Below are 13865 nucleotides of genomic sequence, written 5' to 3' on the forward strand. Positions count from 1 at the left end.
ACTGCAATCAGGGGATTGGCGTAAACAAGAACAGCAAAGAACAGGAATAAAGAACCAGCAGTAAAACTGAAGCTGGGCCCTGCTCAGGCACCTCAGCGCCTGCTTGTCTTAAACATTGTCAAATCTCCCAGCCAGATCACCTTCAGACTGATGATAATGACAGGTTTGATAAACAAATGACAGCCTGTCCTGCAAGGGTCAGCCTTTTGTTGGAATGAAGAGTGCCTGGCACATCTGGATGGGGAGCAGAGCTCCCATCCTGCCCAGCTCTGCTCACACAAAAACCTGTCAGCTTTATTGCAGGAGGGACATGTTCCTTCCCAGCTCTGGAGAGGAGCCCTCATTCCCTCCTCTGGAAGGAGGAAAGCTGATCCTGCATTCCTCCCTGGACCAACAAGGTCCTGCCATCACTTCCCAGCTGGAAAAGCACTCCTGGCTCAGCAGCTGTGCATTCTCCTCCTCCAGCTGTGGATGGATGCACCTCACCAGGAGCTGGGCTCAACCCTCACACCACTCACACAAGCCCTGGCACCTCCCAAAACCATCAGCCCTCCATCCATGTGTGTATTCCAGCAGGCAGCATTATCCCAGGGCTCAGCTCCAGACACCTGGCTCTCCAGAGCAGCTACACAAACAAACAATCCAGTATTTCCTAAAGGCTGAACGGGGAATTAAACCCAACCAGACCTGGGAGACCGCAGCACCTGGGCAGGATCACCACATGGCAGCCAGGAAAAGCTCCCAGCCCAGCACTCCCAGCCTTCGTCCTGCTCCCATTTGAGGCAAACTGGGCTTGGATTTTGCCAGGAAAAGGCAGAGTCACTCAGATCTGTCCCTGCCACGCTCTGGCCACCATCCCGACCCATCAGGAGGCAGATGGCTCTGTGCAGGCTGCCAGCACCGAAGGTGAAAGTTTATTTCTGTGCCTTTGCATTTCCCTCGCCATAAACAGGAAACAAGCAGCATTAGACTCGCTAAATAAAAAAGCCAAACCAGATAGGCAAGGCTGAAGATGCTGCTTTTTCCATCCACACCCTTTTCCCTCTCATTCACATACAAATTACTGTTGCATCCAGGTGGGAGGAGAGTTTGAAGAGGAGAGGGAAAGGTGGGGAGAGAGAAGAAAAGTTTGCCAAATAGGCTGAGGGATGAGAGGCAGCTTTCTCATAAAGCGCAGGGCTGACCCACAAACTGCTAGAAAACCTCAAACTCCGCAAGAGTTTGCCTCCCTCCCCGTTTGCAGGGTGAGAGCAGCCCCAGCAGGGAGCGGGAGGCAGGGAAGGGGTCTAACCAGGTCACTCCACCCTTCCCATCCCGCCTGGAGCACAACACGGCAGGGAGGGAGGGAGAGAGGGAGGGAGGGAAGCAGACCTGAAATGTAGGCCATCTACAAAGGCTGGGGGAGAGGCTTAAACGATGTGAGATTTATGATCTTCAAAGTGATTAGAGCCCAGCACTCCAAATAAAGGCAAAGAGAGATCCTGCAGTCAGTTTGGAGTTGGGTTTCAAACCATCCTGCCCTGGCTTCGGTTCGAAAACTTGAATTGCAAGCTAACGAAAAAGGGGGGGAAAAAAAAAGACGCCCAAAACCAACCTCAAACCCCAAACCAAATTAAAAAACCCACCAACCTCCACCCCTAATGAAAGAGCACAGCACCTGATTTTACATGAAAACACTTTGATATTTCCAGCTCTCCTCTCTTCCTTTTTTCTCCGTCAATTGAAATCTATTTGCTGAATTGAGGATGAATTCACCAACAGCTGAGGTCAACCCTAAATATGAGTGTGGAACCCGTGTGTGTTCGGGCTCCTGCTCATTTAAGAGAATAATTTAAAATAACAATAATTATTTTAAATAACAATACTTTCAAATAGTAATTATTATTTTAAATAATAACGATTTAAAAATCACTCTACCCATGGCCTCGGGAGGGCCAAGAGAGGGAGACAAAGAGCCACTGGCACAGGCCTGTGTCCACTCAGGGACTGTTCCATCCCCATCCCTGGCATCGCTGCAAACTGCTCTGGTGGACTCTGGGACATCAGCGCAGATCAGAAATAAAATAAAACTATTAAATGAGCTCATTCACAGTCTTTTGCTTTTAAAAACTTGCTAAATTCCCAGCTAAGTTGGCTACTCAGTTACACAGACAAGCTGGAATAAATGACTTGGATTTTGTGGTGCCGTTTTGGTGAAAGGAGGAAAATAAAAGTGGAAGTGCTGCGCAAAAAAAAAAAAAAAAAAAAACATAAAACTATGATTTGTCTTTAGGAAGAGGATATTTCTACTGGCTGCCCCCACAGCTCCCCCAGCAGCACTCGGAGGATTGCAGAGGATGGTGGGTCAGATCAGCAGTGGGTGTAAATCAGCATTGCTCCACCACCTCTCCTCCTTTAACCCCAGCCCAGACCCAGCTCCAACACCTCTGTGATGTTGCCATAGGAGAAGTTTGCAGCGGGTAACGATTCGTGCTCACTTCTATCTGCAAGGAATTTCCTTTTATCACCCCTGGTGAGCAGATTGGATTCTTCTCCGGCCATGCGGAGAGTGAGCCCGTGCTCAGGGCTGGAGACACAGGGCTTTTTGTTTGCAGCTGGGGATTCCAAAATCCTGGAAGATGGATGAGCGTGTTAAGACACCTTTGATAGGAAAGGGAGACCCACCCAAAGCTGGAGCAGCCAAAGCAAACAAACAAACAGCAGCGTGGCTGACATTTGTCACCACGGGAAGCTTGAGGGACAAAAAAGCCCCGTGGAGAGGGTGCAGCTGCTCACAGGGAGCCTTTGGGAAGGGTTGGAGCCCTTGGATTTGGAGAATGCACATTGGAAGTGGAGAGGTTGCTGTGCCAACATCAGCCTCAAGTCTGTGCAGGGAGTTACAGCCCCTGCTGCATTCCTGGCTGCAGCTCCCATCCAACCCCTACAATCCTGCAGCAGGGCAGTGTTTGGCCCTCCAGACTCCTCTATGCCTTTCCAGGGCTCAGCCCAGCTCTGCTGGCCACAGGAGACCCCAGTTCTGGGCTCAGAGAGCATTTTCCTAAAATCTCAGAATGGTTTGGGCTGGAAGGAACCTTAAAGCTCATCCCATGCCATCTCTGCCACATCCAGGACACCTTCCCCTATATCCCAGGCTGCTCCAAGCCCCATTGTCCAGCCTGGCCTTGGGCACTTCCAAGGATCCAGGGGCAGCCACAGCTGCTCTGGGCACCCTGTGCCTCCCCACCCTGCCAGCAGAGCTCCTGTGCCTGCACAGATCCAGAGGGCTCTCACCTCCTGATGGGGCACTCAGGGATTTTTAGAGACACACAGGAAGATCTGCAAGCACTCATTGAGCCAGGGAATGCTTTTAGCTGGACAAAGCAGGGGGAGGAGAGCACACACAGCAGGGACACGGCCCCTCAGCTCCTCGCTTGAAACTGGGGTTTGCTTGCCCCATAGTTTTATTTGCTGTCCCTTTCCCTGCTGACTTGCTGACAGGAATTTGACCTGCACCCCAAGACCTCAAACCACCTCATTTTTAGTGCTGGCTGACACTCCTGAGTCGGCCCCGTGCCTTTGTCCCTGCACACCACGGTGCTGCCACTGCCAGTGTCACAACACTGGGGCTCTGGGGAGGGATTTGTATCCTTGCCACCATAACTGAGGTGCTTTTTGTTTCTAAATGATGATATAAAAAAAATGTACAAGCCAGAAAACCCCGCAAGCAAATGGTCATTTAAAGGAAGTCTGTAATTAGCTGAACTTCTATGAATTAGGGAGAGGGAAACCAGAGGTGTAATCTGTCATTGTATCCCACAAGGGGAACTGGGAAGAAGTTCTGTGGTCTGTTTAATGGCAGCTTCTGACCTAAGAGTTTTTATCTCTTCACAGGACCTGCAGCATGATGAACAGGTAAAAAAACAGCCATTCCAGAAAGGAGGAGAATACCTGGGAAGCCAGGGAGGATCTTACCTGCCTGTTAAAGTCCAGCCCATTCTGTTCGTTCCCTGCAATGAAACAAAGAGAGAAACATCTCAGTATTAATGACGGCACTGGTGGGAGCTTTCCAGAACTTAGAACACACATAACTAAAAAACTGGCCCTGGGAGAGCAAGGAGAGGAGGAGGAAGGTGCAGAAATGGAGGGGTGAAGGCTTCTGCAGCATTTAGATGGTGCCAGCCTTTGCTGAGGGATAATGAAAGTGTTCCTGGCCAAGGGTGGGGGAAACCTCGCTGAGCACGAGGGAGATTCCAGCAGAGGTGAGCTGGGGGACATCACAAATCTCCAGGGAAATGCAGGGCTAGCTGTGGGGAAGGCCAGCAAGCAGGTGGCCAGGGCTCAGGATCTTCAGGAACCCGCGTGGCTCCGGGTAATTACGGGATATCTGGAACACAGGGTGCCGTGGGGTTGTGCTCAAGAGGCGTCTCCTTGATTCCAAAAGAGATTGGCAGGCACAGGGGGAAAAAATCAGACAGGTTTCAGCCTGAAGGTACCGCACAGGCCCTCACTCATTCCCCTTTGATGATAAACACCCCCCCTTCCACCATCACACCTGCCAAATTCATCAAGAACATCACAGAGCAAAGGTTGTGCTCTCCACAGATCTGAATGCTTTAAGGGATTCCACGAAGCTCTCAAGCTGCAGAGGCAACCCCAAGACACCCCTTCCCTTTGCAACACATTCCGCAAGCCATTCCCTGCCAGTCCAGCCGAGTTTGGGATAAAGAGCCTGGAACTGTTCACGTCCCACCAGCACAACCCCCCAAGGCCTCCTGCTCCTGCTGTTTTTTCCAGGATAACGTTCCCCATGAAGCAGAGCCCTGTGATCTGATCAAGCTCCAACACATTGTGTTTTCCAGCAGTTCAGGGCTCCTGCAAAGGGCTGGGAAGTGCTTGGGAGAGGCTGTGCAGGCAGGAGGGCAAATCCAGCTCTCCCATGGACTTTCCTCAACTGAACAAGTCTTTATCCCATCCCAGCACATGTTTTCCACGCACAGAGTATTCCCAGGTGAATCGGCGTGGATCCTGAGGGGGAGTGTGCTCGGTACAATTATCCACGGATGGCAAAATACTGGAGAGTCAGGGATAACAGAGCTTTGTGGCTGTTCTCTGCTGTCTAGAAACAGCCCTGGAGATTTAATCTGTGACATTTAAAAAGCACTGACTGTGGAAACAGAGCTGTGGGACTGTGCAGTCAAGCAGGGCCACGGCAGAATGAGCTGCTGCTCCCTCAATTTGACATCTCCTCATCCTCTGCACCCCAACCAGCTCTGAACTTCCCCCAGATTTGAGATCTGCTCCATCTCCTCACCATGCACACCCCAGCCAGCTCTGAGCCCTCTCCCCCAGCCTGGCTGCATTTCTGCCCTGCTCTCCCTGCCTTCCTCCCAGCCTGCTGTCTCCCAGCTTTTTCCCTCCCCAATCACAGTCCTTTATCTTGTTTCTCTGTGTAATTCCCTCGCTCCAACCCCCTCTGCTCCCTGTCCAGCTCTCTCCAGCTGCTCCCTCCCCAGGAATGGGGTTCATTCATTGTGTTCCAGCTCTGTTCCATCCCCAAAAGCCAAGGAGGGCACATCCAGCGATGGGAATGCTGATAGTGTTAATGGATGATCACAATCAGCATCCACACACCTGAGCAGGACTGCGGGAGCATCTTCAAGGCCTGCAGTTTCTACCTTTGAAATCCCCACAGGCATGTGGGGGGTGTTAGATGCGATCTGGAGGCAGCAGCTGAAGGGAAGCAAAGCCAGGAGGGAAGGAGGAAATAAAAGTTCCCAGCTGCTAAAATAGAACAGGAAGGAAAAGGTAATCTCCTGGTTTCTTGGAGACAGGAGTTTCACTCACGTTCGGGTGAGCGGCGTGGTGATGAGGCAAGCTCCAAAGAGCTGCAGGGGAATCCCTGGGTCCCAGTGATGATGGCTGAGTCACCACCATTCACCCCAAAACTTGGAACCCTAGAGGTGCAGCTGGAGCTTCCCTGCACAGCCCCACATCCTCCAGCTCAGCCTCTCCCCGTCCCTGGCTTTGCCCTCCCTCCAAAAGCACGAGCAGCTGACACACCTGGACCTTTTCTTTGTGCCTGCCTCTCCTACACAGGCAGACACAGCATCCTCCAAGACCCTGCAGATCAACGGGGAGGGGATTTGGGAGCACTCCGGCCAGGAATTCTGTGCCAGCTGAGCAAATATTGCTGGAGCCTGGCACTGAGTGGGGTGTGTAAGTCTGGGAGAGATGCCCTGAGCTGCCTGGGCAGACAGAAGGAGCACCAGAGGCCATTCCTGTACCTATCTCAGCCTCCCATCTCCCCGGGATGAATGGCCCTCTGGAGGTGACTATTCCTCCTCACTGACTCCAAAGGGACCCAGGGGCAACCAGTTCAGCCTTAGATGTCCAAGAGGGAGAGATTTAAAACTGGGAGGGGTGATTTCTGCTCCCAGTGGTTATGTAAATGGGAGCTGGTTACACAAATCTCTGCAGGACCAACCAGTGTTTGGGCACAGATTTATTTGCAAACAAATCTGCCCCCCCCCCCCCCCCCCCTTTTTTTTTTTTCTGTTTCACTAAATGTAAAATTCAAGTTATTGCAACTGCGAGCCAAGGTTTGGCTGTGATAGGGATAACAACTCTCCTCTTTCAGTTGAACTGTAACTTTCCTACAAATGCTTTATAAAAATAGCCTCAGTTTCCTCCCAGTTTCTGTCAACATCAGGACTCACTGCAGTAGTCATTTCTCTCCTTGAAGGAATGAGCTGTTCAAACAATCTGCACTTAAGATTTAATCTTTTCTAGCTCCAGGAGATAAAAAGAAAGAAAAGTGTAAGTGGCAGCAGATTCTCTCTCCTGCTGCAAACTGCCAGAACTCCACTCATTGTAATGGAGCTTCAACCCATCCAACAATTTGATTTTTGCTGCACGAGCCTGACACAATGGGATCCAGAACCTCCAGAATCTGCTAGATCAGTCCTCCCCTTCCTGAAATTCCAGCAGGCTGGGGAAGCCCTGGGATTTCAGTGGGGAAAGGCTTCTTGGAGCCTTTTAATTCCCTGCAGCTCGCCCATCACCAAGGCTTCACCCTGCTATTCCTGGGTGTTTGGAAAAGCAGTGATAAGCTCAGCTGGCTCCCCCAGCCCAGCAGCCCAGGGTTGTGCTGCTCTCCTTGGTTCACCTGGTAGCTGTTTTGCATAGCCCTGGCATCAGATCTGGTGCGAGTTTGCCTGGGGAGGTTTCTCTGGGGATGGGAGCAGCGCAGCAGTTCCGGGCAGTTCCCCCCACCCGCTGCCATTCCCCCCTGGAAAACCCAAGGTGAGGGATCCACGGAGAGCAGAGCTGCAGAGCCAGTCCAGCCCTGGAGGATAAAAGCATCCTAATGGGGGAAAAGTAAAATCAGGGTGGCCTTCATCTTCACACGGGCGGCCACAGGCTGGTGTCACCTCTAGGGAGTGACACGTCTCACCTGGCCACACCAACAGGGCTCATCCCTCTGCTCATGTGTGCTCACCCCAGCTCTGCAGGGACAGGGGGATGAGGAGGTGACCCCAGCCATCAGCAGGTGCTGGGGAATTCCCACAGGGAATCAGTTTGCTGCTGTACATTCGGGAGGTTAATAGGGAGCAGTGCCAGGCAGAGGGTTCGGCTGCCTGGGCTGAGATCGCTGAAATTTTAGGTGCCTCACTGGGAGCCAATTGCTCCAGGCTCCCTTTCCAGCAATGCAGAGGAAGCAGGAGCTTCCAGAGGGCAATTCCTCTCGCCCCCGAGATAGATGGCACAGGGATGAATCAGCCTCTGGAGATCCCTGCTCCCGTCAGGGACTGCCTGGGGTGAGCAGGTCAGGCTGCAGCCTCAGAGGATCCAATATCTAAAATTAAGATTAATCTCACCTATCCTGGAGATTTTAGCACTCCATCTGATGAAACACAATGCCACGGGAGACTGGCCTGGTGCCTCTTGCAAGGGGCATTTCTGATAAATTCACGGTTCAAATCCCTCACCTCAAACAAGGTGTGAAGTTAAGAGATTGCCCAAGTGCTGGTAAAGAACGTGGCAATTACTGCAGCTATAACCAGTACTTGTCTCACAAGCTGTAAATGAAGCCAAATGCTCACCTGTGCCGAAGGAATAAGCAAAACAAGACATTCAGCACAAAATACTCCTCAGGATTTCCACTGACTTCGGAAATTCAGGCAAAAACCAAGGCAAAACCTTCATGTTGCTGTTCCCAGCAGCCACAGCAGCCACTTCTCCAGAATCAGCAGGAGACCCTGACTGCTGGGAGCTCACTTAAATCACCTTTTCCCTATGGAGTGGCCACCCCTGATTCCTTCCAGCTGCTCCCACCAGCACTGGGGGGAGCGGGAGCTGCAGCTGAGCAGCCACCAGTCAATTCCCTGGATTCCCACATGCCCTGCTGGGATGCTTGATGCTCCCAAGGTACTTCAAAAGAGCTTTATTGAAGTGTGAGCAGGATGGGGTGTTTTTGAGGCAGCCAGGTAGGGCTGCAGTTTTAATCTGAAGACACAAAACCCCCAAACCATCTCCATGGAGCATCTCCATGGGAAAGCAAAGGCTGGTGAGCAAAAGTGAATCTTGTGCTGACTCAGACAGCTCCAGACTCCAGGGGAAGCTTTCCTTGAACACTCCAGTGCTTCGTTTGGCTGGAAACCCCTGGGTTATAAAAATGCCTTCCCTTTGTCAGCAGTGTCTCAGAGAAAGCCCGTCCCTGGGTCCCTGTGCATCCTCTCCATGTGGGGCAGGGCGAGGGGAGAGCAGGACAGCGAGTGTGGGAGACCTGGGCACCTTCCAGAAGGAAACCCGAGGGCAGCAGTTGTTCCCACGGAAAACATTTCACCTGCAGGTGCTGGGAGAGGGCAAGTCTCTTCTCCTAGACCAGAGGCAAGAGGGAGATCAGACCAGCTCTTCCTTTGCCCCTCTAATTCAAGTCAAACCAGCCTTTTGTTCCCCTTTCCCCTCCCCATCCTTTTTTATCCTCTTCCATAATGGGATATTTAAGGGAAAAAAAAAAAATATAAAATAACCCAACCTCAAACCCTAATCACCTTCATTTGAATTTCAAATATCCCCCTCCTGGCCTCCCCCACGCCCCAACTGACTCGGAGCTGGGAATATGGAAATTTCTCCTGCTTGCCTTAAATGTGGCTGTGCTATGAAAATCATCAGCCTTATGCAAATCCCGAGCAGCCCCAATTGCCATAGCAACCAGCTGTTTCCAGCCCAACTGCTGCAGCTTTCATTTACCCGGGACTTGGCCTGGGGCTGTGCATGGCTGCAGGGAGAGGAGACCAGAGAAATCCTGGAGGCTTTGAGGAAAGTTTCACGAGGGAGAGCCAGCCTTGGGGAGCAAAGGCGTAGCCCAGGACTGAGATCAGCGTGGGGCCGGGACAGGCCAGGTTTCCTCAAAAGACTTTAGCCTGGCAAGCTGCTTCCAGCCCGAGCTGAGGAGGGAACAACAAAAGGCAGAAGGAATAAAAAAAAACGCTCCCAGAAAAAAAAGGGAAAAAAAATAATCTGGGAGGCAGCATGGGGTGAGCACCCCCCAGCCTGATCTGCCATCCCTTACCTGTGCTGGATCCTTTCACCTGAGTTAGAGGCTGGCACAGAGGCCAGAAGATCCAAACCTTATCCCAGCACGATCCATCACCTTCCAAAGAGACTCTACCCCGTGGGAATGTCACAAAGATTCGCCTTCCCAGAGCCCAGCAGAGGTCGGGGCTCTGTCCTGCCCTTCCCTGGGCACACAGCTCGTACCCTGCCAAAAGGTGTGAGAAGAGAGCAGGACTCTCACCTGGGAGCTGAGGGCTTCATTCAGCTCGTGGCAGAGGCAGACTGAGGCAAAGTCTCTGATTTTCCATCTGCCCTGACACGGATTTAATGCAAAATGCTTTGGCACTGGGAGGGGATTTGGCTGGGGTGGAAGTTGGGTGTCCAGTTTCAGAGCTGCTCTGTGCCAGGGGACCCGAGGTGTCCTGCAGCAGCACTGGAAGGTGGGGATGGAGGGGGACAATGGCATCCGCAGGGATGGGTGTCACAGCAGGGTCTCCTCAGAAGGGACACTCAGGAGCAGATGTGCCACAGCCCCTCCGTGCTGCTTTTCTCCAGGTTTAAAGGGAAGGGTCTTTCTCGCTCCCAGAGAGAAGACAGCTGGGTCAGTGCTCTCTGCAGGGGACACTGAGGGCAGAATTCACAGGTGCCTGACGGACAGCTCCAATCTCTGCTCTCTGTGACCCAGGGAACGGCAGGAGCAGGGGAATTTGGGATGGATCTCAGGGGAAAGTTCTTCCCTCAGAGGGTGCTGAGCACTGCCCAGGCTCCCCAGGGCATGGGCACAGCCCCGAGGCTGCCAGAGCTCCAGGAGTGTTTGGACACCACCCCCAAGGATTTGGGGGTGTCTGAGCAGGGCCAGGAGCTGCACTGGATGATCCTGTGGGTCCCTCCCAGCTCAGGATATTCAGTGATCCAAAAGCACTCAGAAAAGTCACTGAGATAACCTTGCTCCCATGGCCACCAAGGGTCCAGATCTCCACCAACCCACCCAGCCACCCTCCTGTCCCCATCCCCTCCAGCTCCCAGGCTCAGCCACAGAACCACAGAACCACAGAACCACAGGATCACAGGATCACAGAACCACAGGATCACAGAACCACAGAACCACAGGATCACAGAACCACAGGATCACAGGATCACAGAACCACAGAACCACAGGATCACAGGATCACAGAACCACAGGATCACAGAACCACAGAACCACAGGATCACAGGATCACAGGATCACAGGATCACAGAACCACAGGATCACAGAACCACAGAACCACAGGATCACAGGATCACAGAACCACAGAACCACAGGATCACAGAACCACAGAACCACAGGATCACAGGATCACAGGATCACAGAACCACAGGATCACAGAACCACAGGATCACAGAACCACAGAACCACAGGATCACAGAACCACAGAACCACAGGATCAGAGAACCACAGGATCACAGAACCACAGAACCACAGAACCACAAGATCACAGGATCACAGAACCACAGGATCACAGGATCACAGAACCACAGAACCACACGATCACAGGACCACAGGATCATGGGATCACGGAATCACAGGGTCACGGGATCACAGAATCACAGGGTCACGGGATCACAGAATCACAGGGTCATGGGATCACAAAATCACAGGAATCATGATCACAAGATCGCAAAATCACAAAATCACAGAATCACAGGATCACAGAACCACAGAACCACAGGATCACAGGGTCACAGGATCACAGGGTCACGGGATCACAGAATCACAGGAATCATGATCACAGGATCACAGAATCACAGGATCACCAGACTGGAAGAGACCTCCAAGACCATCAAGTCCAACCCATGCCCCAACACCTCAACTAGACCAGTGTCACATCCAATCCTTTTTTAAACACACCCAGGGGTGGTGACTCCACCCCCCCCCACCCCCCCCGGCAGACCATTCCAGTACTCGATCACTCTTTCAGTAAAAAACTCCTTCCTAACATCCAACCTAAATTTCCCTTGGCACAGCCAACCTCCCCATCCCATAGGGCACCCACATCCCCTCCCAGTGCCCAGCTCTCCCCACCCTGGGCTGCTGGCAGGGCCCAGCTCCCCGGGTTACAGGGTGGGGAGGGAAGATGCTCGAGGTGCCTGCAGCTATTCGGTTCCCCGTGCTTGTGTTTGAAGCGCTTCCCTATCGCCCTTTTTGTAAAAAGCTTTGGCTTCCCCCCCATAGCCTCAACAGATGAAATCAAAGGGAAGTAGCTCTGCTTGGTGTAACCTGTTTTGATGGAGGAGATAACCGGGGAACAAGTGTCTGACACAAACAAACAGACAGACAGGGGCAAGTCCCACCTCAGCGTTCTGTTGCATCAGATACCGAGGGCTTAGATAAACCACAAGAAGGGGGAGATCTCTGCCCCCGGGGCCGCAGGACCAGGGGCGACACTCGGCAGTGCCAAGCCCCCACAGTTCCCATCAAAAAAATCAGCGCGGAGCTGGCTGGCATGGCTTTCATCAGTTTAAAAAAGATGAAAAGAGCTCGGAGCCAAGCAGAAAACTCGCTGCTCTTCGTTACCCCCCATGGAGGCTCACATGGGAGCCCAGCCCCGATGCCAAGGCTTGGATCCACGCAGGGAAAGGGGAAAAGCACCCAAAAACCAGAGGGATAATCCCTGATCAGCCTGCCCTGCATCCCCAGGGTGATGGGGATGGCAAACCAACCCTCGTGCCTGCTCCCCCTCACACACATGGTTTAAAAAATTCAGAGCTGAAGGAAAGGAAGGATTCGTATTCGCAGGGCTGGGCAGTGAGAACCGGTAGAAATTATGTATTTTTAAATAATAATTTGTAAAAATGGCATAATTTCACTGTAATCGGCAAATTTGGGATCAAAACCCCACAAGTATTCGGGAGACTATATATATATTTAAAAAAAAAAAAAAAAAAAAGCCCTGAAACATTTTCTATTAAATTGGTGTGGATGAAAAGAAAGAAAGAAAGAAAGGAAAAAAAAAAAAAAGCACTGAGCTCTCCAAACCTCCTACGAAAGGTGAACGATTTTAACAATTTTCTCAAAAAAGAAAACCCCCACAAATATTTCAAACACTTTCAAAGTAAAACAATGCCCCAAATTACCCTTTTCCCCCCTTTCTAAGCCTGGAATTGGCGGGGATATGAAAGGATGAGATTATGCTGCTGCTACTGACACTTCCCATCAGATCTTTAGGCATCAGTTTTAGATCAAGGGCTTGGTTTACAAAAGCATTTCGGTGCTTAATTCCCACTTTTTTTTTTTTATTTTCTTTTTTCTTTTCTTTTTTTTCCCCCCTCGTCCAAGTTCTTGGAGCCAACCTGTACCTTTTGCTGATGAAAAAAAAAAAAAAAAACAAAAACCAAAAAACAACCCAATAAACGTTTGGATACCTGCACCTAGGAGAATTTCTAGGTCTAATATTGTTAATTTGGTAAGAGACCTCTCCTTTGGTGGGGGGGGGGGGGGGGAGGATCTTCCTGCGGATTGCCTTAATTCAGTAGGAAATGGGAAATTCAATTAATGAGTCATCAGAAAACACACGAAGCCTTTTCCCACATGAAGCAGGTAACCAAAACACGCCGCTATTAGGAGCTGCAGTAAATATTCCTCTAACAATGCGTGCAAAGGAGCACCAAAACTTCCCGGGAAGCTCAGCACAAAGACAGCTTTGTTGTTTATAAACAGAAAGGAGAAAAGCGAGGGAACAACGCTGGGAATATTTGGGTGAAGTAGCTGAGTTCCACCTTGGACAGGTGAGTGAGGAGGTGATGCCACCCCCCAGGGTCCTACAAGGTGTCCCCAAGGGTGACAACCTCAGGACAGGCTGTGATTGTGCTCCCCAAGAATCTCCCAACCCTCTGCAGTGTCTCCTTTACCAGAAGAACCTGAACAGACAAAAAAAAACCAAAAAACAAAAAACCCAAAAAAAGCGATTTAAACAGGTTCTTTGTGCCACTCTTTGCAAATGAAGACGATTTACTCGTCCTGATTTCCCTGCTTGATTTGAAGGCTCCCAGAGAGTGCTGCCTCGAATACTTTTTTGTTATTTTCAAACAAATTGACTTCAGTGCTCTGCTTTCTCTTCTCAATTGCCACTAAAATGAGGCACTGCAGCTCACGCTAATGGCTGTCTGGGATGCTTAAACTGAAAAAAAATAAAAAAAATATCCATATTTTACCCAACCAAATGCGCTGCCAGCTTTTGGTTTAGCATTTCTGACTCCAACAGCAGCAGCAGCCAGAGCCTCCCACTACATTTAATAACAGCCAATACCCGAATTAAATCCCCATTTTCCTTAATCTTGATTAATCCTGC

At 51.1% G+C, this 13865-nt stretch overlaps 1 protein-coding gene across 1 annotated transcript in view; it reads right to left on the reverse strand.

The window, feature by feature from the left end:
* POU2F3 (POU class 2 homeobox 3) overlaps positions 1-13865 on the reverse strand; it is a 40675-nt gene that overhangs the window by 20569 nt on the left and 6241 nt on the right. Inside the window, exon 4 of the mRNA XM_062508600.1 lies at positions 3952-3986. Coding sequence (XP_062364584.1) covers positions 3952-3986 — 35 coding nt within the window. The remainder of the gene's footprint in view (positions 1-3951; positions 3987-13865) is intronic.

Source organism: Cinclus cinclus, chromosome 25 (assembly GCF_963662255.1).
Source record: "Cinclus cinclus chromosome 25, bCinCin1.1, whole genome shotgun sequence".
Taxonomy (NCBI): domain Eukaryota; kingdom Metazoa; phylum Chordata; class Aves; order Passeriformes; family Cinclidae; genus Cinclus; species Cinclus cinclus.